We start from the raw sequence: 23,526 nt of genomic DNA on the forward strand, positions 1-23,526 counted from the left end.
CTAACTTGATTAGATTTTGTGAGTAGGCATGTGGAGTAAGTAAGCAAACATGTGGCAATACTCAAAAGAAATTGTTTAGAGTGTTCAGGGAAGTAGTAACAGCAGTAAACTAGAGGGAAGGAAGCGAGGATCCATGGTGCACGGCCACATCCACGCTGGTTGGCACATTTCCACTTCCTAGTAAGCTGTGCTACATCATCATCATCATCATTATTGAATTTTTTCAAAATATAATATAATAAAAAACAAAGTAATCAAACTAATCTAAATAAAAATAAAAGCAAAAAACAAAAAAGAGAGAAAGAAAAGAAAAAGAGGAAGCGGGCCACAACAACAACAACAACAACAACAACAACAACAACAACAACAAAAAGCCCTCCCCCAAAGGTAGATCCTTAACCCTTGTCACCCATAGAAAGGGGTTGACTTTCCTATCTCACCTGGGAGCTTCCCTTTCTTCTCCCAGCCTCCAACCCTGGGAGATCTTCCCTTCCCTGCCTCTCAGGCAGGGTCTTTCACCTGCCAACCATCACCTTCCAACCTCATTAAGTCAGAGTAGAGGACATAATGAACAAAACGAAAAATAAGCAAAAGCATAGTGGATAAAAGGAAAAAGGAAAAGGAAAACTACATGAAGAAAATAATAATAAATCATTAAAAGAGTGGTGAGAACTTCTGATTCTCTGTCTCTCAATTATGTAAATAAAGATTATTCAGAATATTCAAAGTGTTCACTGCAGGATGGTATCTAGCTGTATTCCATGATAATATCCAGCTGTTTCTCATTCAGCTAGATTATGTTTTCTCAATCTTCAACCCCAGAAACCCCAAGTTCATTCTCATTTCCACAAAAAAGTCCAAAAGGGGCTCCCCAGTTGTTATTATCATTACATGCCTAGAATAGTCTTCCTCCAATCCGGGATGTCGACCTTATCCCGAAAACAAAAACCCAACATCCATTATAAGGATAATAATTCATAGTTATGCACTTGTTGTATATTCATTAATTCATACCCAGTTCCATATCTTCCAATCCCATTTCCTGCAGGCCATGATTTTCCGTCCTAATATGGAAAAAAGTTCATTCCATTTCCTCTTCTTCTATTCCCCCCCCCCAAGAGAATTGCCACAGGCTTGGTAGCTTTTTCCTCTGAATTCACTCCAACGTACTCAGGATCATTTCTCTCTCAGCTTTATCTCTGCCATCTCAAGGTGTTTCTTAATGTCTGTCAATGGTTTCATTCCCCTCCTCCAGGATCACAACTTAATCATTTTGTCTGTTCCACTCCTCCAGCCACCTGTGTGAAGGTCCTCTCCATTTCATTATCTGCTGCCTCTCACTTTACCATTCTACTCTCATATTCAGGCAGATCTTGATCAGTATTTTTTTCCAAAGGCTCTGTGTTTTCTTTGGTCTGATCTTCTCTGATCCATCTTCGTTCACCATTTTATGCATCTCGGCTCTGAACTATCATATTCTCAAATGCGCAACTGTTCTCACAGAGCAGTGGTTCCCAAACTTCCACTCCCCCCCCCCCACAACTACTTGGAAAGTGCTTTGGGTGTTGGCAGATCGCTAAATTACTGTGTAGCTATTGTAATGCAGAGTAAGTGTGGTGTAGCAGTTAGAGTGCTAGACTAAGACCTGGGAGACCAGAGTTCTAGGCCCCACTTGACCACAAAGCTCACTGGGTGACCTTGGACCAGTCATAGTCTCTTAGTCTAACCTACAGGGCTGTTGTGAGGATAAAATTGAGAGAGGAAGAACTATGTACACCACCTTGAACTCCTTGGAAGAACTGTGGGATATAAATGTAACAATAACCATAATAATAATGCACTATGCTAGATGATTTTTAATTTAATCAAGAATGAACTCCTTAAATCCAGCCTTCTATTAAATCCACTGCTTTCCACTTCTTTCAAGTGCCTCCTCCCCTCCATCACTTCAGGTCCATACCACCTGGCTTCCAGGTGAACTGCTGAGTTCTGAGAACAACAGAGCAGTAAGTTGCACCCTCCATTCACAACTGCTGCTCCTGCAGACATGCTGTGGGCCACCTGAATGAAGCTTGCAGACCAGACCCCATCATAGAATACTGTGCCTGATATTATTATTTTTATACAGGCAAGACAAACTTCACCACCACCACTTCAAATTAATAATAGAAGCACTGCTGTTTCACTCTTACACTTGGAGAGGTTTACAGTATAGCAGAATCATTACCCCACTCTCCGATGTTTCTACATGCACTATTGTACTCCTATAACTTTCATAACAACCCCGTGAAAGAGGAAAAACTGAGAGGAAGAGAACAGCCAAAAACCTGATTGGAAAAAGAAGAAAGCCCAGAAAAGCCACATAATCCTAAGAGTGGGCAGTTCTGAGGCTACTCTGTACGTGAATAGGTTGAACAATCCAACTGCACTTTATACCCAAAGTACAATCTGCACCAAGCCAGGGGCTGACTGGAAGGAGGCAAGAACAGGGCAATGATTCATACAGCAACACAACAAACAGCCTCTTCCATGGATGGATACCCTGGGATTCCAGGACCCTTTCATTAATTTCTCACTGCAAAGAATTTGGGAATTGCTATTGGACAGTCAAGGTGGCATAGTGATTAGAGCGCGGAGCTTCAGTGGGTGGAAAGCCAGGCACAAATGCTTTCTGGCCATCCTCAACGTAACATGCACTCACATGGGCATTGCAAAGCTAATAAAAGGCTCCAAGCTCCTTGGAGCATGTGCAAAGTCTTGACTACACACATCACAATGGTACTATTGGCTTTACCTTTACAAGATCCTTGACGACATCCATTTTGTTCAGTAAAAGGCAAACCACAATGAATCGTGCATAATAACGCAGCTTCTTAACTACCAGTTCAGGCCTGGGAGGGAAGAAAAAAAGAGGGAAGAAAATTGGAGAAGGGAAAATTATTTAGCAGATGGAAGAGAAATGAAGAGGAACATGGCTCCTGTGAAGGAATATCAAGTGATGCCCATGTTAGATTTTAATCACAGTTGTAGTATAGGCAGAAAATATTTCACTTTCAGCGCATGTAGAATTATTGGAGCTTGAGAGGATGAATGCTTGGAGGACCAGAGATAATTTACTCTGGAGGTCTACATGCCTCTCTACTACCTGCTAGCACAGCTATCTGGTCAATGGGAGGGATCATAGCTCTACAGAACAGGATTTGCATGCAGAAGGTCCCACATTCAATGTATGGTACCTCCAGCCAAATAACTCAGGTGGCTGCAGATGAGGAAATACTTTTCCCTGCCTGAGACCCTGGAAAGCCATGGCCAGTGAGATCGACAAATAGTTTGGCTTGGAATAAGGCAGGTTCCTCCATTCCTAAATCCAACTTCTGACAGAAAGGAACAAAATGGCTGGATTTAGAGCATGTAAGAAGAAAGTTTGTATCCCTTAAGAAAAGGATTGGGTAAGCTTCAGCCTGTGGGGCAATCTTGGCCCCCAAGGCTGTATTCCCCAAACCATGCCTGCCACCCCATCAGCTGGCATCACGAGTGACACATATGATGGGAGGTAGGATTAAATCCTGCAATGCCTGTGGCATGCCTGTTCCCACCAGTGTTTTTATACTATAAACCACTCAGCAATCCTCAGGTGAAGGGCAGTATACAAAACAAACAAACAAACAAACTTCCACTCTTCAGCTGATGAGAAGTTAAATCCTGCTCAAGCTTAGCAGGATTCCATGAAAACCCCTTGCTGAACCAGGAAAGGGCTTGCATGGGAACCCCCTGCTAAAACAGGGGGGGGGGCTCTGTTTGGCAGCACCTTGCAAGATGTTTGAAGTCTCAAGTTTGTACCCAGTGTTGTGACATTTCTTGCAGTTTATCATCATGCATTGTGGATTTTTGAACAGATATTCCCTAAGACCTTTTGTGGGTGGCACAGAAGGTAGTGGCAGGCATCCTGGCACCCAGGAGTCTCATGTAGACGATCCCTAGCAAAGAGCACCCCAGGACTGGTTTCACACCACTGATGAAGATATCAGACAGGTATTTCCAAAACACTATTCCCCAAAGCAGCTAGCGTTAAGGCATGTTTGGTTGGGAAGGGGGTTCCAGGTCAAAGATCCAAAGCCCTTCACCCTCTCTGCAGTAGCCACTGGGGCTCCTGTCAGGAACCTACAGTTTTGTATTCTGCTTTCCCTGCAGTAAAGCCCACCAGGGGTATTATTATGATTACTGTTGCTGCTGCTGTATTTATTTATACCCCGCCTTTTCCCCTAATGGGACTCAAGGCGGCTGACAACTAAAATAGAAACAGCTAAAAACATATTAAAAAGCAATCATCAAAAAACAATTAAGCGTTAGTAGAATTAATATATATATGTATATGTTAAAAGCTGTATTATTTTGTAATAAATAAATACACACACACAAACACCATTAAAATAAGAAACATCACAGCACCACCCCTTTCCTTAAAAGTAAGCAGCCATAATAGGGAAGACAGTTCCAAAGGGCTGATTGCAGCAAGTTGCTGATTCTGTAGGTTCACCCTATCTACACTGTAATTAGTTAATAGGATCTTATTTCCCAAATGACTCCGGAAAAATGGGCTTGTAAAGCCGGCTTGACATATCATCCAACAGATATCTGCTGTGGCACTTGGCTTTGGGTTCTTGCTTTTACCCTAAGTTCTTTTCCCAAGTACAGAGTTGCCTTACTCATTATTCCATGTATTTGTGTCTTTTCTTTCTCTTTATCTACTTGCTGGCCAAAGTGTTGGAGGGGCCATTGCTTTGGAACGTTGAGCAGAGATAAATCATATTTCTGAAGAACACCTTGGAAACCCTGTTCATTCACAGGCTGGAATGTTACATCCGCTGGAAAGGGGGATGTGTTTTAGATGGAAGCAGTACCCTGGGCAGTGATGGGCTCCTAAATACCCAAGTGGCTCCACCAAGCCAGGGTGGTAATTGGCTCTCCCCAACAGAAAGGGCTTATAAAAGATTTCTGAATGAGCAGTGATGAGAAACCAGAACCACATCTCAATGCCAAAAAGGATCTGCACCCTCAATGTTGTGGGCCCAACTCTATGGAACTCCCAACAAGAAGTTAGACAGGCACTTTCCCTACTGAGTTTCAAACACCTGGTCAAGACCATTATGTTTCAGGAGGCCACTGTACCCTGAATGCTTCTTGGATGTTTTGCATTACTTTCTTTTTTTCTTTTTAGATTCTTTAGGTTTTAACTTTCGGTGGTTTAATTTAGTTCTTAAATTATGTATATGGTATACCCTATTGTTGTAAGCTGCTTTGAGACCTAGATAGTGAAAAGCAGGATACAAACTTTGAAATAAATATAATAATCTGGAGTCTAAGAACAACTGGAGAGCCACAGGTACCCATGTGGTACAGTTTTGGATAATAATAGGTTTCTCCTGGATCTGGCTCACATAAAGTCTTGGCTTCTTCCCTGACTGACTCACTTGGCTACTACTCCTGGGCCCTCATTCAACAGCTGCCTATGACTCATCAGAGATAGGGAACTTGTAGCCCTTCAGATTCTGCTGAACTGCAACTCCTTTACCCCAGACCCCAGATGGGGCTTGATGGGCATTACAGTCTAATGACATCCAAAGGGCCACAGGTTCCACATCCCTGCTCCTGCCAACACCCGCACTCCAAGGTATGCCAACTGAACTGAAAGTGGCTGCCCACCAGCTGCCATGTAACACAAGTTTGACAATACAGCACTTCTCACTTTTAAATTGCAAAAAACTCACAAGACTGAGGCATGGCCTGACCTGTCTTCTTTGTTGACTTGGGAGTAGTAAGACCTCTGGCGGATAGCAGAGTAGAAGGAAAAGGCTTCATTCAGGTAGCTGGTTTCAGACGTGCGAAGGCTGTGTGGGAAGAAACACAAAGGGCTCAGTGCTCTGCTAGATGAACATGTACCCCTCCTGCCCTTGGCTGAGAGGGCTGCCCATCTCCCAGCGGTCCTCCTGGCACTTCTGACATTCCACTGAACTTTTTGCCACTCTTAATTGCTAAGGCCAGCAAGACTTTCACTAGAGAGAGACTGAGACAGACAGACAGACAGACAGACACACACACACACACACACACTGCATCCAGGAAGGGCTATCACTTACTAGTAGTGGTAGTAAAGCTGCCCAATCTTGGAAGCGATTTCACCAATTTGCCAGCGCTTTAATCCGTACCGATTGTCCAGAACTTGCCTTTATTTTTGCGGAGAAGAAAGGGAGAGTGTCACGTTCTATATGTTTATATACATACCGGTACATATTAATTTAAAAAATAACAAAATATAATGCTGAGTGCCCAAAATAAAAGGAATTGAACATAGTAGGATATATTTATGTACCAAAATCAAGTACAGCAGATCAATATTACAAGGTTCCAAGCAACACAATTATTGCTCCAGTACATTATAATGAGACTCCTTTCTCCATTATCTTGCTGTCTTCCCTCTCTGGTTCTGATTAAAAGTGTGAGCTTTACTATACCCCAGATTTTAGTTACCCATTCTCTCATGGATACTATACTCATCCCCCCCCCCCCCAAGATTGTCAGTAATAATTCTGGAACCAGTCAAGAAATGTTGCATTAATTCCCTGAGAGATCCTCAAACTCTCAGAAGGCAGTATTAAGCTCATTTGCTGATAACCACATTTCTCCCTGCCTCCCTCTCATACACACACACACACACACACACCACCTCAAGGAGCATTTCTATACTACATGCTTCCACCAATTTAACTGGCATAGTATCCCCTCCTCCCCACAGACATTTCTGGATATTGTAGTTTGGCAGAGGTGCTGAGAGTGTATCATACAGATTCCTAGCCTCCAACAAGTAACTACCTACTCTGTGAGAGAAGATGAACAACAAGGGAAGTCATACTTCTGCTCTATTCTACCTTGGTCAAGCCACACCTAGAGTACTGTGTCCAATTCAGGGCACTGCAATTTAAGAAGGCCATTGACAAGCTGGAACATGTTCAGAGGAGGGCAACCAAGATGATCAAAGGTCTGGAAACAAAGCCTTATAAGGAACAGTTGAGGGAGTTGGGTATATTTAGCCTGGCTAAGAGGAGACTGAGAGGAGATAGGATAGGCGTCTTCAATAGCTAAAAACGGCTGTCACATGTAAGATGGAGCAAGCTTTTTCCTGCTCTGGACTGTAGGACCTAAACCAATGGATTCAAGTTACAAGAAAGGAGATTCTGGTTAAATATCATGAAGAACTTTCTGACAGGAAGAGCTATTTGACAGTGGAACAGACTCCCTCAGGAGGTGATGGACTCACCTTCCTTGGAGGTTATTAAGCAGAGGCTGGATGGCCATCTGTCACGGATACTTTAGTTGAGATTCCTGCACTGCAGGGAGTTAGACTAGACCAGTGTTTTTCAACCACTGTTCCGCGGCACACTAGTGTGCCGCGAGATGTTGCCTGGTGTGCCGTGGGAAAAATTGAAAAATTCAAAAGATTTTTTTTAAAAAAAAGATTCCAGCCAGAATATCAGCTTTGTGTTCAGCCAAACAGGCCCTGGTTGCACACTGAATAAAGTATTTTATAAATTTTCATATTTCTGTTTACTTACTATTTCATAATAAAGTAATTATAAAATACTTTCTTTGTGTTTATTTGATTCCTATTCAAGAGAATTACTTTATATATAGTCAATATAGGCACAGAGTTAATTTTTTTAACATTTTCTAATGGTGGTGTGCCTCGTTATTTTTTTCATGAAACAAGTGTGCCTTTGCCCAAAAAAGGTTGAAAAACACTGGACTAGACGACCCTCAAGGTCCCTTCCAACTCTACAATTCTATGATTCCATGACTGCAAAACAGTTAACTTGCACTATGAATTGTATTTTCTCAACTGAGTTAATGCTCTATTTTTCTGAGGGTTGCTTAAGGCTCTCTTGCCCAGGAAAGAACGGTGGCCTGGGCAACCTAGCCAATTGGCACCATCACACACACCACTCTGGCCCACATGTTCCTGGAAGAGGTAGGCAGCCATCTCGATGCAGAGTTGGCTCTTACCGGTGCTGCTGCTGGAACTTCCAGAGCTTGGTGTAAACATCAAAGGTCCGCCCAAAATACGATTGCCACTGCTTCTGTCCATACTGAGGCAAGTCTCTGCAAGAGCCAATAGGAAGAGTCCATGTTACCAAGCAGGGAAGAAAGGAGGAGGGGCATTCACTGTGGGAAGAGACAGTCCACAGACAACCTGGTGCAACTTATCTCATCATGCCTGCCTCATAATCCTAATGCTAACATTCATGTATCTACTTTACATTATGGAAAATTGTCCATTTGCTTTGCATTTGGACATTTGGACACCTTTTAAGGCAGGGGACAGCAACCAAAGGCCCATGGGCCAGAAGCGGCCCGCAGAGGTCGTATGACCAGCCCATGAGCTGCCCCCCAACTGAGTTGCCTAAACACGTGCTGTGCTAAACTGGCACAGCGCACTGCGGGGACTTGCTTCGGCAGCGCTGAAAATTGCATCTGCACAGACGCCAAAAATCACGTCTGCACACACACAGACACCGAAAATCGCGGGCGCACGCATGCACGAGATCCAGCCCATGGAGGTATCTCCACAGGACTGATCCAGCCCAGGCAAGATAAACCTTGCTGACCCCTGTCGTAAGGTATCACAATTAAATTTGGCACGATGGTTCCTGAGATCAAGCAGCAGGTTTTCATCTATGCTTGAATAGAACTGGGCACCATTTTGAATCAAGATGATAGGTGGAGCCTTTCAAAACTGCACTGATTTTAACCACTGATTTCAACACATACTATACTTCATACTCCATAAATAGTAGGCTTTATTTATTTATCAATGAATAAAATGGAATTTGTCCCACTACTTTCACCAAAAAGAACTGACACAAAAACTTATAACAGCAGCAGCTTTGGTTTCCTAGGTATCAAGATATACCTTCCCATAGGGTTATCAGTAACACACTTTAATATGTGAGTGACCACGTTCAACAACAGGTCCCTGGTTCAATTTTTTTGCATTCTAATCTCCCTGACAAAACTGACAGGTATGGCCTTGAGTACTTCCAAGCCTATTCACAAGACACAGCAAGTCCCCTCCCATTCTTAAAGCCAGCACCACTCAAGCTTAGGAAACAATCTTCTCCCCTCTTGAAATGCTCTATCCACTTAACTGCTATATAATTTAAGAACATAAGAAAAGCCTGCTGGATCAGGCCAATGGCCCATCTTATCCAGCATTGTGTTCTCACAGTGGCCAACTAGATGCCTGTGGGAAACCTGAAAGCAGGACCTGGGCAAAAGAGCAACACTCTCCCCTCCCTATGGTTTCCAGCAACTGGTATCCAGAAGCATTTACTGGCTCCAACTATGGAGACAGATTACAGTCATCTTCAGGCTCTGGGGAGGGTCTCCTCATGACCCATGAGGACTCTCCAGGGTACTCCCCGCTTATGCACATTTCACTTTTGCGCATGTGGCACATAACATAGCCCCCCACATGAATGGGGAGTCACCTGTACTGCCTGATGGGCAGCAGCTCTCTAGCTTCTGAGCTTTCAGTAGGCATCACCCATGCATATCTTTCGCAGCCAGAAGGGTTACAAAAAACTTCCTTTAAACATTCAGAGCTGGGTTCTACTTGCACCAACACATTCTGGACCTTTCCTGTGGCCCCACAACATCAATGCAGCCTACTGCTGCCAATGCCTTAGAAATTTTTCCAACACTACCTAAATTTCTTGAAGAACACTGGTACCCACAAAGGGAGGCGCATGTCCAGCATTGACAGCACAAAGCCTACTGAGGATGCACCACATCCTTCAGCTGCAGGAGGGGACACCCTCTTCCTCAGCACACTGATTTTCACACACACAATTCCTGCTTCCTCACGGTTTATAATAGGAAGAAGCTATTAGCCCAGCGTGCAGCCACAACAAGAAGCCTTTGCAGAAGGAAGGCAATTATGGGGCAGGTGGTGAAGGAATCCGCAGTGCGTCTTAGGCTTGGCTATTCTTCAGGGGAAACAACATATGTGGCCCAAGTGCTTGTTTTGGCCCTGCAGGGAACCAGGTCCATACAGGGAATGGGATCACAACGTGGTTGCTTTTCATAACCTTCCCATAGACTCTTGCACTTTCCCTCTTCTCACTTGCTTTTACACCAGCACTGGGGTCTCAGACATGCAGCTTACCAACAGTGTCATTAATGAGCAGTTGGGACAATTTGAAAGAATCCATGCCATATTCAGCACAAAAGGATCTTTCTTCCCCAAGATAAGCTGAAACACAACACTGTTTCCTGCGAATTTCAGAGTGAACCAGGGGAAACTGGCTGCGGAAGATGCCTACTGGCTGGTATCCGTGACAACACAAAGATCGTGAGCAGCTCTGAAACTATTTCACTAGAGATCCTCTTGGGTGCTAAGATTGGCAGAGCTGGCCTTCTTAGTGGTTTCTCTGCTCTCAGGAGCTTGGGGTGTTGTTGTTTTTTGCAACGACACAAGAGAGGATGTTTTATGTGGCAGCCCCTAAGTTGTAGAATTCCTTCCCCATACAGGGCCTCCGCCACCTTCATTATAATGATTCCGGTCGGAGTGCTGAAGACACACTTCCTTACTGCAGCTTTTGACATCTGAGGTGTATACAGTAGTTTTAGAATCCACCTTATTTCTGTGATTGTAAGTTGGTTTTAAACTGTTTTAATATTGTATTTTAATGTTGTAACCCACCTGGGACGTTAGGGTGAAGGGCAGGTAATAAATTTTAATAATATTAACAACAATGACAATTATTAAGCTTGTGACTTTGCCTGGGGAAGGACAGGAGAGAAAAAAAGGTGCAATATGGACATTTTTTTATTTAACAGGATTTGTTTAGCAATTGTGGAAACCCCTCTAAGTGATTTACGTAAGATGGACATATTATTAACGCGTCACTTTAAGAAGAAAAAGTGGACAGTCAACATGACCTGCCAGCCGAGGGGTAACACCAGCCTTGTATTTCAGCTCTTGCCTTGTAGCCTCTGGACAGAAGAAACAGCATGCTGGCAAGTGAGAAGGCTGGCAGAGTAGGGCGAGAGTAATCTACCCCTTCTCTGGGCCCAGCACAGAAATCAAGGCAGGAAGGCCCCCTTTCCTTTCCTTTGCCCAGAAAATGCTGCTGGCCAAAGGCCACTCAGCAACCTGCACCTCTTTTGCCAGTCAGTTCCCTTCAGGCTAGTCTGTTAAAGGAAAAATGAAACTGCAGACGAACACATTTTGTGGTCTTATTTGCACATTTCCAAGGGTGATACTAACAGAATTCAACTTGTGGGGATAACATTACGCTTGCAATACAAGTTGTGAAGGCAGAACAAGAAGGAAGAGCCCACCATTAATTATTATGGGTTACTGCCAACTAAGTCCTACTCAGAGAAGACCCACGGAAATTCATGGGCCTAAGTTTGCCATGGGTCTGAGTAGGGCTTACTTTTGCCACAACCCTATACATTCTGCACCAGATATCAGATCACCCTTGACTGGTTTGAAAATGCTGCTAATTCACATTACACACATAAACCTAAGATTTCTTGGCCAAGGATTCAAAAAAAATCATTGTCCTGGAAAGCACAACATAGGCAGCTTCCCATCTGTCTATCCTGCTAGCATAGTACCGCCTCCTTTCATTATCAGCAGCAATTTAGGATCATGGACAGAGGCCTTTCCCGTTACCTATTACCTGACCCTTTAAAAAAAAATCAGCATCTATATGCATTAGCCACTTTCCTTACAAAAGATTAGGAGAGAACCAGAGATGCCTAGGACTGAAGCTGTGACCTTTTGCATAGGAACATGGGTAAATGACTACGGTGAACACCACTACTAAAACACTCCATGCAGCAGGTACGAGGGCATCCTTTTCCTCCTCCTCTTCCTGAGCTTAGAAATACCCCAAGTGCAACCCAGAGGAGAGCTTTCCCTCCTTCTGAGCGTAGCAGTCTTGGGGTTAATCCATGATCTCCTCTGGGCTTCAAAGGTAACCTGAGTGCCTCCAAAGCTCAGTGCAGCACAGACATCAGATCCTCCCACCAGGGCTGGGTCAATAGAAACTATACATCTCTTTTCTTCTTCTTTCGCTTTCCAGGACACCCAGCTCCCCCACCCCACCCTAAATTGTGTGTGTCCTTGCTCATATACCGGTAACTTGATTTCAAAGCTGAATGGGTGAACTTAATTCTTCAGCATTAAAGTATTACTCAAATCAGCCAGACCCCTGGGGGTTTGCCAGCAGTTTCTCCATGACCATCTCCTTCAGTTCTACAACCTAGTTCTTTCAGCAGTGTCAGGATGAATGATTGAAACGTTTTATTTCGGTCACTGACCAGAGTGAAGCAGTGTCAGAAATGGGCTGGATTGGTATGGCTCCCCTTTATCACATGCAGAGCCCAAAAAGACAACAACACAAACTCACCGACAGCATACAATTCAATATGGCTAACTTAACCCAACAATACCCCCCTGCCCCTTCACACAAGCACAAACAAATCCCACTGCAGCCAACCAAACAAAGAGAATTAACCACACCCTAGGCCGCTCCAACCGCTCTCACCACCAAGGAAACATAACAAGAATAGAAAGAGAACCTATCCAAGTGAGCTGACACAAAACCCCTACACATACACTAAGTAAAAGAACAAAAGCTTTACCACCCCACCCCCTCTCCCTTGTTCCCCCCTCTTTTCTTCCCAACCCTATACTGCATATAACACCAATGTCTCACAACAAATGTAACTGGTAGAAAACACAACCTGAAAAAAGAGACAGCGCATGTGCTTTTGTCAACGAGGAAAATCTTTCAATACAAATTGCTTAAAAAAGAAAAAAGAAACAGGCGAGATTTATTCCGCCCCAGATTTTTGGTCTAACACTAAAAGCAAACAGCCAGTCCAGAGCAGGCTGGATATTGACTGACATTCACCATCCAATCCCCCTCCCCCACTCGCCACTGTAAACAGATACTGCTGTTGTGGTGGGTTGGTGCTCTGTACCTCCCCTTCCTGCTCTTACACTGACTATTATCCTGGGAGAGAGTAACTCAGGTAACTGCTGCTTACCCACAGGCACCAGCGAGTAAACCTGAGCCAAGAGCAGCAAACACCAAGTGATCCCCACAGGCCTGCAGGCACCAAGCCAGTCAAACACAGTACCATTTGCTCCAGTTTTCATTTCTGGAGAAATGTATTGGCTCGTGTTTTTCTGAGCCAAAAGATACAGCCAGAATTCTGCAGCAGCGCACCCTCCCCTTTCCACCTCTCACTCGCAGGCAGGTTGATGTACCAGACAGCATACATGTATGATTAGAGGGAGGACACACACACACACAGCCACACAGCAAAGACTATAGATGCTTGCACTCAAGAGCTCTTCTACAAGAAGCAGTTTTGTATGCGCAGCTGAATGAAGTGGCAATGAGGCCACAGCATGGACTGTACCACTGTGAGGGGAGGAAGGGAGATCACATTACAACAAAGCAAAGCAAAGCAAAAAAAAAAAAAAAAAAAACTCCTTCAAGCAGAGTAGTAGCACAGCTTGAAGCAGGCAAGGCAAGAACCTTTGTCCCTGATGTGGGACTTCATTAACATGTATTTACAAAGAAAATCATGTAGTGGAACATTCAATAACGTGAACCTGCTTCTGAAGCCTGACATAAGGAGCTGAGACCCAGTTACTGAACTCAATTCCAAGTGGCAGGGGTGGAGCAAGGTGGGGCAGGCTGCCCCAGGTACCGCCCTGGGGGGTGACTCTCAGGGCGGTGCCCCGCCCCCGCGATTGGTGCCGCCGGCGTGCAGCAACTTTTAAGGCATCAGCGCGTGCTGCAGCCTTAAAACTTGCCGTGCCGCCACACAGAAGGGCTGCTGGTCACTCGTGCCCGCCACCCAAGATGGCGGGTGCGAGCGACAAGCACCCCTCCCGACCGCGCGATGGCACAGCAAGTTTTAAGGCTGCAGCGTGTGCTACAGCCTTAAAACTTGCCGCACGGTCGGGAGGGGTGCCCGCCATCTTGGGTGGACTGCACATGTGCGGACATGCGCAGTCCACCCGGGATGCTGCACGCACGCCATGACATCATGGCGCATGTGTGCTAAGGAGGTGCCCCAGGGAGGTGCCCCCGCGTTTTCCGCCCTGGGCGGCAAAGCAGCTCCCTACGCCCCTGCCAAGTGGTATCAAGGCAAAGCCCATCTCTAGTCTCTTTCAAATGGGTCTTAAATATGTTTTTCTTTGCTGTGGCCTTTGGGGGTTAGTTTGATTGCAGTTTGAAATGGGCTATCTTGCCTTATATATTTCGGGATGTGACTGGTTATTTTATGTGTTTTCAATGTTTCATTCCTGTGAGTGTGATTATAAACCATACTGAGAGGCAGTCTTCTCTGAAAACTGGTATAAAGCCTTAAATACATGCTTACCAGTGGAGCCTGATTCATTTGGGCTAATAGGGGGCACTGCCCCACTAACCTCAGTCCACCCTCAGCTGGCCCCCACCTACCTACCTTCTGACTCACAACCAGTCAAGGAGGAGACCCTCCCTGCCGTATTCATCCTCCTTGGCCTCAGGGATGCCCTTGTGGAACTCAGCAGGCAGGAGGCTGGGAGCAGAACTCCATCTATTACTGGCTCTGGCTCCATCTACTGTTGCGCTCCCAGTCTTTCACTCTATAAGTCCCAATGGGCATCAGTCATCATTGATGTTTACATAAATACTTAACAGCTCAAGATTCCACCACCTTACTCTGCTGCCATGTGTCCATTTAGGTTATGAGAAGGTAGTTTTGGGTCATACCACTTCAGACAGAAGGGAACTGCATGTGGAAAAGTAGGGTATAAGCTTAACTGTATCTTTGATGCAGACAGAAACTGGTGTAAAGAGAGTCTCTCTCTACCTCTCCTGCAACGGAGAGGTATTCAAAACTATCCACTTGCTTGTAAACTGAAAAGATGCAGTTCACCACCTCCACCATTTCACTCTACCAAGCTCTCATGCAGCTTCCAAGAGGGCTTGCTCAAGAGCATTGGCTCCTTTTTCCCAGAACAGATCCTTCTTTCTACCTTCCACTTGGTGGACCTTGACAGTGTCAAAAACAACAACCGCTGCCTATAGGAGGCTGCTTCACATAAAGGATGGCTCTGGCACAAAGGGAGGAATTTAGTATTTGAGCTACAAAAAATAAAACATTTGCCAGAGTCACCTTGGCTAAAAGAGGGAAGGGAAAAGCAGATTCAGTACGACATAAAAGAGTTTAAATGAGAGGATCCTTGGATGCACACCTCTTAGATGCCTGCCAATGAAGCAGCTACAGGGCCGATCACTATCTTGCTTTTCATTAATTAGGTTTTTTCAGCTTGCCATTGAAGTTATAGCAACAGGTAGTGCGGTTTGAAGCACTGCCCCTCTCCTTACCTGACAGCTCTTTGTGAATATTAGCTCTAAAGCAGGAAGGTACAGGATCATCATACTGGAGCAAGCAACTGGTTAAGGCTGCAGAGGCAGTTTATGGGAGACAAATTCTTGCTGTGTGTGCCCATTTTGAGCATACCTCATGCACCAAAATTTTGAGGTATGTTCAGCACTTTACAAATCCCATTTACATCTAATTATAACCAAGGATCAGTCTTTAACACATAGGACCATAGGCAATCCAGGATTTTGGATGGGGGTCTGTCCTAGTCCTTGTTCTTTCTAGAGATGCCAGGGACTGAACCTGGGACCTTCTGCATGCAAGACAGATGCTCTACCACTGAGCTGTGGTCCTTCCTCAAAACAACACAGGGGTGGGAAACTGTGGCCCTCCAGATGTTTTGGGAGACTCACAGTAGGAAGACCTGGATTCAGGTCACTGGCTAAAGCTCACTGGGCAATAGAGAGCAGAGAATTCCAATGAAAACAGAAACAGCAGCAGAAATTGTTAATGTTCACTTATTCATCCCATGTCAAGAATTGGTATAAATCCAGCAAATATGATTGGCATTTGTCATTGTTGCTGCTTTCAGTCTGCAAATGGTATGTAACTGGCTGCATTCCTGCCTCCACTACCATTTGCATTGTGTTTCCTTTGCATTAAAATGAATGGGGTGGAATAACATAATGACAATATAATTTACATAACTATTTAAGCAAGTTACATAATTTTGCCACAGCAGACAGCAAGATGAATAACAAATTTTTTGGTAGAAAACAAACTGCAGCAGAACAGAAACAGTGTGTCATGAAATTACAGGGCAGAATGGAAAACAATGCCTTCCTACATGCCAACTGGGCTACTCTCTATGTCTGTCTCTGAAACAGGTTAGGCTGAGAGGGAAAGAAAGTTGGTTGGGTGGATAAAATGGGGTTGGAAGAAACAATCATGAATACCACTCTGAGATCCTTAAGCGAAGGATAAAAATGTGAATAAAATAGAAGTGTCCCCCCAAGGAGGCAGAGGACAGAGGCACCAAGATTTTGCAATTGTATAGCAGACACGATATCTAAACAAAATAAAAAAAAATCCTTCCAGTAGCACCTTAGAGACCAACTAAGTGTGTTATTGGTATGAGCTTTCTTGTGCATGCACACTTCTTCTGTTCTTATCTAAAGGACAATTTGGCAGCTCTGGCAGAATCCTAAGAGTTTGGGTGGTCACTGTTTCTAAAGCCACAAACACACAGCCACTGACTAAAATGATGTTCCCAAGAAATAACTTCTAGCTCTTTAAAGAAAAAAGAAAAGAAAAAGCCTGAAAACCAATTGTTTTCTTCCACATTTTAAAGTTGAGTTTCTTCACACACAAACCCATCTGGCCTCACTTGTTAATCCCTGCTCTTTTTCCTGCAATGGACACAGTCACTGCCCAGTCTCCTGTTTCATCTCCCCAAATCCTTCTGCTCATTTATGTCAGCTATGTACTCTTTTCCCAAGGAAAAACATTATATTATGCATACAGGCAACCCAATGCTCCACACCAAGAATCCTGTAAGCTGTACACACTTCAGGAAACTGAGGGTGTTCGGGTGATCTCTTATTTTGAATCACATACTGCATTATATCCTTGTGGTAGCTGGCAAGCACTTGAGAACTTCCAGATAAAGCTTCAGAAGCCAGAGGGGTGGATCCAGGAAGGTTTCTGGAGTGGAGATTCAGCATACTGCATAGCTCTGTGTTAATAGCAAAACTAGAATTGTGCAAAACACGAGGAATGCAAAATCTGCATAATTAATACAGTTTGTAGATTTAAACTTTTCCCAGGAAGGAATCTAGATTGCCAGATTCCAGAATTTTTATTGGTTTCTCCACCAGCTCAAGCCCTACCTATACAAAACACTTGAAACGGACTGACCTTAAGCCATTGAAGAGCTGTTTGGATTTATCCAGCAGATAACAGAAGTCCGTGACAGTTTTCCTCTCTCCCTGAGGGATGTCATCCTCCATGCCGCCTGTCGACATGGCTTCTTTCAGGGCAAACTCAGTCCTAGAAAGGGAACACAGGCAAAAATCTAGATTAGCCATGGGTGGCAGGAAGGTCAGAATGAAAATGCTGCAGCTGGGAGTCTGGTACATACAGTGTCATAAGAATGAAAAGGGGGGAAAAACACACATGCAAACACACATCATCCTCCCCACAGAGGCCTACTAAAATCAGCAAGGAGAGAGTCTCAGCAAGTGACTGTTATTTGCTGTTTCTTTGCTCTATTCACTACTGAACTGCATACATCAACGGGGCCTATTAAAGTTGTGGGTTGTTTTGTTTTTTGTTTTTTAAAGGATCCCTGTGCCAGTGCAGTTAAGTCTCTCTAGCTTTGTCTGCTGTAGAGCTGTAGGTTTATCCCACAGCAAGAATTTAAGAACAGCCCTGATAGATCAGGCCAATGACCCATCTAGTCCAGCATTCTGTTCTTGCAGGGGCCAACCTGGTGCCTGTAGGAAACCTACAAGCAGGACCTGAGCACAACAGTACTCTCCCCTCCTGCAGTTTCCAGCAACTTATAAGTAAGTGTAGATGTGTGGGTGCACACACACACACACACACACACACACACAGGTTTTTCATGGTAAAATAAGATAATGGCTACAAAAACTACAAAAAGAACAGGTAGAATATGGAATCCTCTCCTAGAGGCAATTTGCAGCCCCCACCACCTACAGAGGGTAGCATTCCTGCCCAGATCCTTCCTTTCTCCTCCCAGCCTCTCACACTGGGAGACCAACATTACCCTGTCTCCCACCCAGGGCACTTCATCAACCATCTACCACCCCCATGCGTACACAATCCCCAAAACTTAACAAAGGACCCAAACATAGGACTCCAAAAGGAAAAGGGAAACAGAAGAAAAAAAGGAAAGAAAGAGGGAGAAAAAAGACAAAAGACGAAAGAAAAAGAAATATCAGAGATAGATTAAAAGGGCTTCTGATTTTTTGTCTGCTGGTTACATGTCCGTGCTAAAATCCCTCCACTATGTGATTACATATTGCAGGCATGTCTAACAGGCAGATCGTGATCTACCGGTAGATCACTGGACGTCTGTGGTAGATCACTGGAAGATCAGTGGCTCCCCCCAAAGAAGCTAAAAAACTTTGGCTCCCCTAAAATCTTTGTCCTGCACCCCTAAAATGACCTGAACCACCAAAAATAGGGCTTTCCTTCCTAAAAAAAAGCTCAATATCGCTTTCCTCTTCCCTAAAGCTCAACAACTTTCACGTGAACCCCCTAAAACAGGGCTTTCCTTCCTAAAAAAAAGTTCAACAACTTTGACCTGAACCCCCACTGCCAGTTTTTAACTCTGTGAGTAGATCTCAGTCTCTTGGAAGTTGGCCACCCCTGACATATTGGAATAGTATTCCATATTTCCCCATTCTATATACCGGTACTTTAATTCAAACCCATTTCCTTACGTTCAAATTCTATTTCCTGTTGTTTTCTGTTGTATTTATGATAGAATCCCAATCTCCTCCTCTAGGACCTTCCATTTTCATTTCCCCCAGCCTTTTTTCCAGAGAGAGTACCGTGAATTTAATAGTATCATTCTCTGATTTCACCCCAAATCGTATGCAGAGTACTTTGTTAGAACAGAAGAGAGGCCAGGACTGAAGTTTTCCAAAGCCTCCCCCCACCTCAGCTCCATCAATGCCATATCCAGTTAATTTTCCATCACTCCATTTATTACTCCTCTCCTTCTTCTCCAAACCCTTGAATGGAGGGCATTTCCATTTCACCATCCAGCAACTGGTAAGTTACATGAGCAAGTGGAAGAATGGGGAGGAGAGAGGAAAAATTGAACTTGCTTGATGCAGCTTCTAAACACCAGCTTGCCATACTGCAAGTGGCTTCCCAAACACTTGATAGCTGAAGCAAAATAAGATTAAAAGGCACCCAAGAACATGCACACATCACCTTCCACCTCCCAGTTGTACAATCAATTGCTAGCTTCACTGTTCTTTACAACAGCCCCATCCTGCAGTATTCACAGTGCTAATGAATGCTAAAAGGGGAAATTAAGAAAAGTAAAGTCAAGACCACAAGATACCTTCAATTAGGGCTGTTAAACTTGAAGCCCTGCAGATGTTGTTGGACTCAAACTCCCCAGCAGCCCAAGCCACCAAAGCCAAGGGTCCAGAATGATGGGAGTTGCAGTCTAACTGTGCCTGGAAGGCTACATACAGGTTCCCCACCCCTGCCTTTGATTGACAGGTTTTTCCTCATCAGCAGACCTCCTCTGCCAGCCATACCACACTGAGTATCCCCTGCCTGGATCCAGCCATACTTTCCAACATGTGGCAATAACCAGCAGGACAAGTCACCAACAGGTAAAATGGAAAGCAGGCGAGTTAAAGGGTCAAGGGTGCTGGTTACACCAATGCAACTTCTGCAAAGATTTGCTTCAGACGTGAAAGGGTGCTGGCCAGTCATCTCTTGCAGGTTTTTGCTTAATTATGCTCCAGGAGCCCCCAAATAATTACTGTTTGAAATAATGAGGTTTGCTAATGAGGTTTGAAAAGCTCTGGTTTCAGCGTAAAAGTGATTGCTGATTTAATGCCAAAAGCTGTGCTTAAAACACACCCACACACCCACACCAGGGTTATGAACAGAAGACTGATTTTTTCATTAAAAACCCCCAAACCAAATCATTTATATTTTCCAACTCATTTCCCACCCTTATTATTTTTCCTCTTGAAAAATATTCAAATTCACACTACTATCTGGAGTTCCATGCCCACTTTACTCACAAACATGGCACTGCTCGACCACCCCCACAAAAACCCCTACCCTGTCTCACTGGATATATTCTAATGTGTGGTAATGGGCTTCTTCAGGCCATACAGTCTACCAAGTGCTGATTTAGACGGGAAATAACTCCATGTTTCGGGGGGGGGGGGGAATAGAGACCAAAGGGACTGATGGGAGGATTAGCAAGAGCAACCAGGAGACACTGTTAATGCTGATTATTTTAATTTGGGGCAACATTTCTTTTGAATGGGATGTGCATGCATAAGCAAAGGAATATAGGAATGACCTGTGAGAAACACAGGGAAGTCTTTCTGGGCCTCAACAATAGTTGAGGAAGAAATGGTAGTGGGTACTATTTTTTTTTTTTTAAAGAGCAAAGCAAAAGAGAAGAGAAAAGAAAAGAAAAGAAAAGAAGACTGTTTAACCCTGTGAGGAGGTTATGTGGAGACAGCACCTTGGCCACACATAGTGAGGATCACAGACAAAACAGGTTTGAAAACACTTTTCCCATGTCACTTTCCCAAACTGTTACTATCTATCACCCACCTTTTCCTTCAAGGAGCTGAAAGCAATGTACATGGTTTTCACCCTCCTAATTTAATCCACACAACAACACTGTGAAGTAGGTTAAGCTAAAAGGCTGTGAATGACCTAGGGTCACTTAATCAGCTTCATGGCCAAGTGGGGCTTTGAACCCTTGTCTCCCAGGTTCTAGTCCATGGGTAGGGAAACTAAGGCCAGAGGGCCAGATCCAGCCCAATCACCTTCTAAATCCAGCCTGCGGACGGTCCGGGAATCAACGTGTTTTTACATGAGTAGAATGTGTGCTTTTATTTAAAATGCATCTCTGGGTTATTTGTGGGGCATAGGAATTCGTTCTTTCTTTTTCTTTTTCAAAATATAGTCCGCCCCCCCCCCACAAGGTCTGAGGGACAGTGGACCGGCCCCCTGCTGAAAAAGTTTGCTGACACCTGTTCTAGTCTGACACACTAACCACTGAATCTCAGTGTGTCTCTACATAGGGTTGTGCTAGAGGCAAACTGTGACTCTTGTGGTGGCAGGAGTGAGGCAGGCAGTTGCATAGCAAATAAACAAGAATAGGGGCAGGAAAAGTGTTATGGTTTATTTATACACCATGTTTTGCCTCCCTCCCCCTCCAAAGTGTGTGGAGTTGGACATTTTCCCAGGTAAGTACAGAAGTGTTAATCGGGAGACGGGTTTAATTTCTCTTGTGTAATGGGAACAGTATTTTTCCACAGTCCTCAAACATATGACATACTATACACCTGCCACTCATCTTCTCACTTGAGATAACATCAGAATACAACATCACATCTTCAATGTTTAAGTCAGCAGCTGCTGTATTATTCAAAGCAGCAGTGCAAATTGCCTAAAAGTCATCAGGTCACACAGGGCCATCTCGTCATAGATGCTGGGTGGCGCAGCGCCCCCGCAAGCTCGCCGGCATACCGGACGCCCCCTCCCCAACCCTGCCCCCACGGGCGGGCGAGCTGCAAGCCGGCCACCCTCCGGAGCCCCAGCTGGAGTGCTGGGAAGGGTGCGCAAAGCCCCGCGCCACTCCAGCGCCACACCCCTCATCCCCCGCCTGCCCGCCCCCCCTCCCGAGGGGCGGCCAGCGCGGGAGGGAGGCGGGCAGAGAGGCGGCACGCCGGGGGTGCCGAGGGATCGTTGCGCCAAGGCAGCCGATCCCTTTAAGACGGCCCTGAGGTCACATCACAGTGGTAGAACATCTGCTTTGCATCCAGAAGGTACCAGGTTCAATCCCCAATGGCACATCTTTGCTGTGCTGAGAGAGATCTGCTGCCTGAAACCCGAGAGCTGCTGCCAGTCAGAGTAGGCAACACTGAGCTAGCTGAACCAACAGCCCAACTCTGTATGAGGCAGCTTCCTATGTTCATAACAATGAGGACTAGAATGCCACTGGAGTCAGTATGTTTCTGTATATCAGTGCTTGGAAATGGAAGGAGGGAAGAGTGTTATTGCAGACAAGTCCTGCTTTTAGGCTTCATATTGGGGCATCTGGCTTCCCACTGTGAGAACAGGATGCTGGCCTAGATGGGCCACTGGATTGATCCAGCGGGGCTCTTCTGATGCTCACTGCCCAGTCCTCACCAGAAACACAGTCCTCACTTTTGAGACTGAAAATCAGCCCATTAGGCAGGGTGGGGATGGAGGTGGTGGGGATGGAGGTGGTGGGGATGGAGGTGGGAAGGGGGGGGGAGAGGAGAGAAGTTCCTTCCTTCCTTCCTTCCTTCCTTCCTTCCTTCCTTCCTTCCTTCCTTCCTTGAAATTATCTCTGGAAAATGTTAATACCACTGTATTTGCATTAAAAAGAGCAGAACATGTTGCTGTAGTTCTATCCCCAGAACCTTTACATGAAGTGTACAAAAAAGAGAGAGTAAAAGACTAGGTGGAAAACACCAAGATTGAATTTACTTAAATAAGCAAGTAAACAAGATGGTGTGAACAAGCCAATGGAAGCAGAAACAGATGGAGAAATGGCAAGGCAGACCCAACAGAGCGGGGGGGGGGGGGTAGGAATGAGAAAACTGAGAAAATGCCAGTTTCCCTGCCTCTGACAGAAAAGCAAACTGGGAAGGGTGGGTGGGTGCGGGGAGAGAGAGAGAGAGAGAGAGAGAGAGAGAGAGAGGACAGAGAAACAGATATACAAAGCAGGCTAAAAATATCCAGACGCAGAAGGAAAATGGGGCAACTGGAAAGAAAAGGCAGCGGAGGGGGAACAGAAGAGGATGAAACCCCAAAAGAAACAGTGGAACCATTCTGCAGAGAGGTTGTTTCTCAAGGTGTTTTAATAAGTGACACACCCAGGGTTGCATATATGTGTGACTCTTAAAAACATGCTTAGCACAAATTTTGTATAAAATTGAATTCTGCAATCAGTTCAGTATAACACGCACACACACGTGGTTTCATTACTATCATTCTGTCTAACAACACTTCAGGCAAGCTTGCTCTGGATCAGGGTAGTCCAATGTGCTTTTCGGGTGGCCCTCGGAATCATCTGATACCCCCTCCCAACCCTTACACTGCGTAAGCAAGGCGCTGGAGTTTGGGAAGGAGGTGTGAGTGCTCTGACAGGTTCCTAGATTTCTCCTACGTCTTTCACAAAGCCTAGTTAGCCAGAGGCTTGTGCCTCATCCCCGAAGCCTGGAGCCTCACTAAGCCAGCTTTGGAAAGGCAGTGCAAGGGCAGAGGGGGGCGTCGAATTTTGACCTTGCTCCG

The 23,526-nt window shown here is 45.0% G+C and overlaps 1 protein-coding gene across 5 annotated transcripts in view; it reads right to left on the reverse strand.

Moving 5' to 3' along the window:
• The window catches only part of SCAI (suppressor of cancer cell invasion), an 80,743-nt gene that overhangs the window by 23,392 nt on the left and 33,825 nt on the right, over window positions 1–23,526 (reverse strand). For 3 of the 5 annotated variants that reach the window (XR_004425808.1, XM_033137353.1, XM_033137351.1), the window contains 5 exons: window positions 17,377–17,508; window positions 8,059–8,154; window positions 6,138–6,224; window positions 5,769–5,888; window positions 2,795–2,891 (listed from right to left, as the gene is read on the reverse strand). Coding sequence is in view for 4 of the 5 variants with exons in the window: in XM_033137353.1 (XP_032993244.1) it covers window positions 2,795–2,891; window positions 5,769–5,888; window positions 6,138–6,224; window positions 8,059–8,154; window positions 17,377–17,508 (532 nt within the window). In the remaining variant the exon portion in view is untranslated. The remainder of the gene's footprint in view (window positions 1–2,794; window positions 2,892–5,768; window positions 5,889–6,137; window positions 6,225–8,058; window positions 8,155–17,376; window positions 17,509–23,526) is intronic. The other 2 variants (XM_033137352.1, XM_033137354.1) reach the window with 2 other exon arrangements.

The sequence above is a fragment of the Lacerta agilis genome, chromosome Z, assembly GCF_009819535.1.
Source record: "Lacerta agilis isolate rLacAgi1 chromosome Z, rLacAgi1.pri, whole genome shotgun sequence".
Lineage (NCBI taxonomy): Eukaryota > Metazoa > Chordata > Lepidosauria > Squamata > Lacertidae > Lacerta > Lacerta agilis.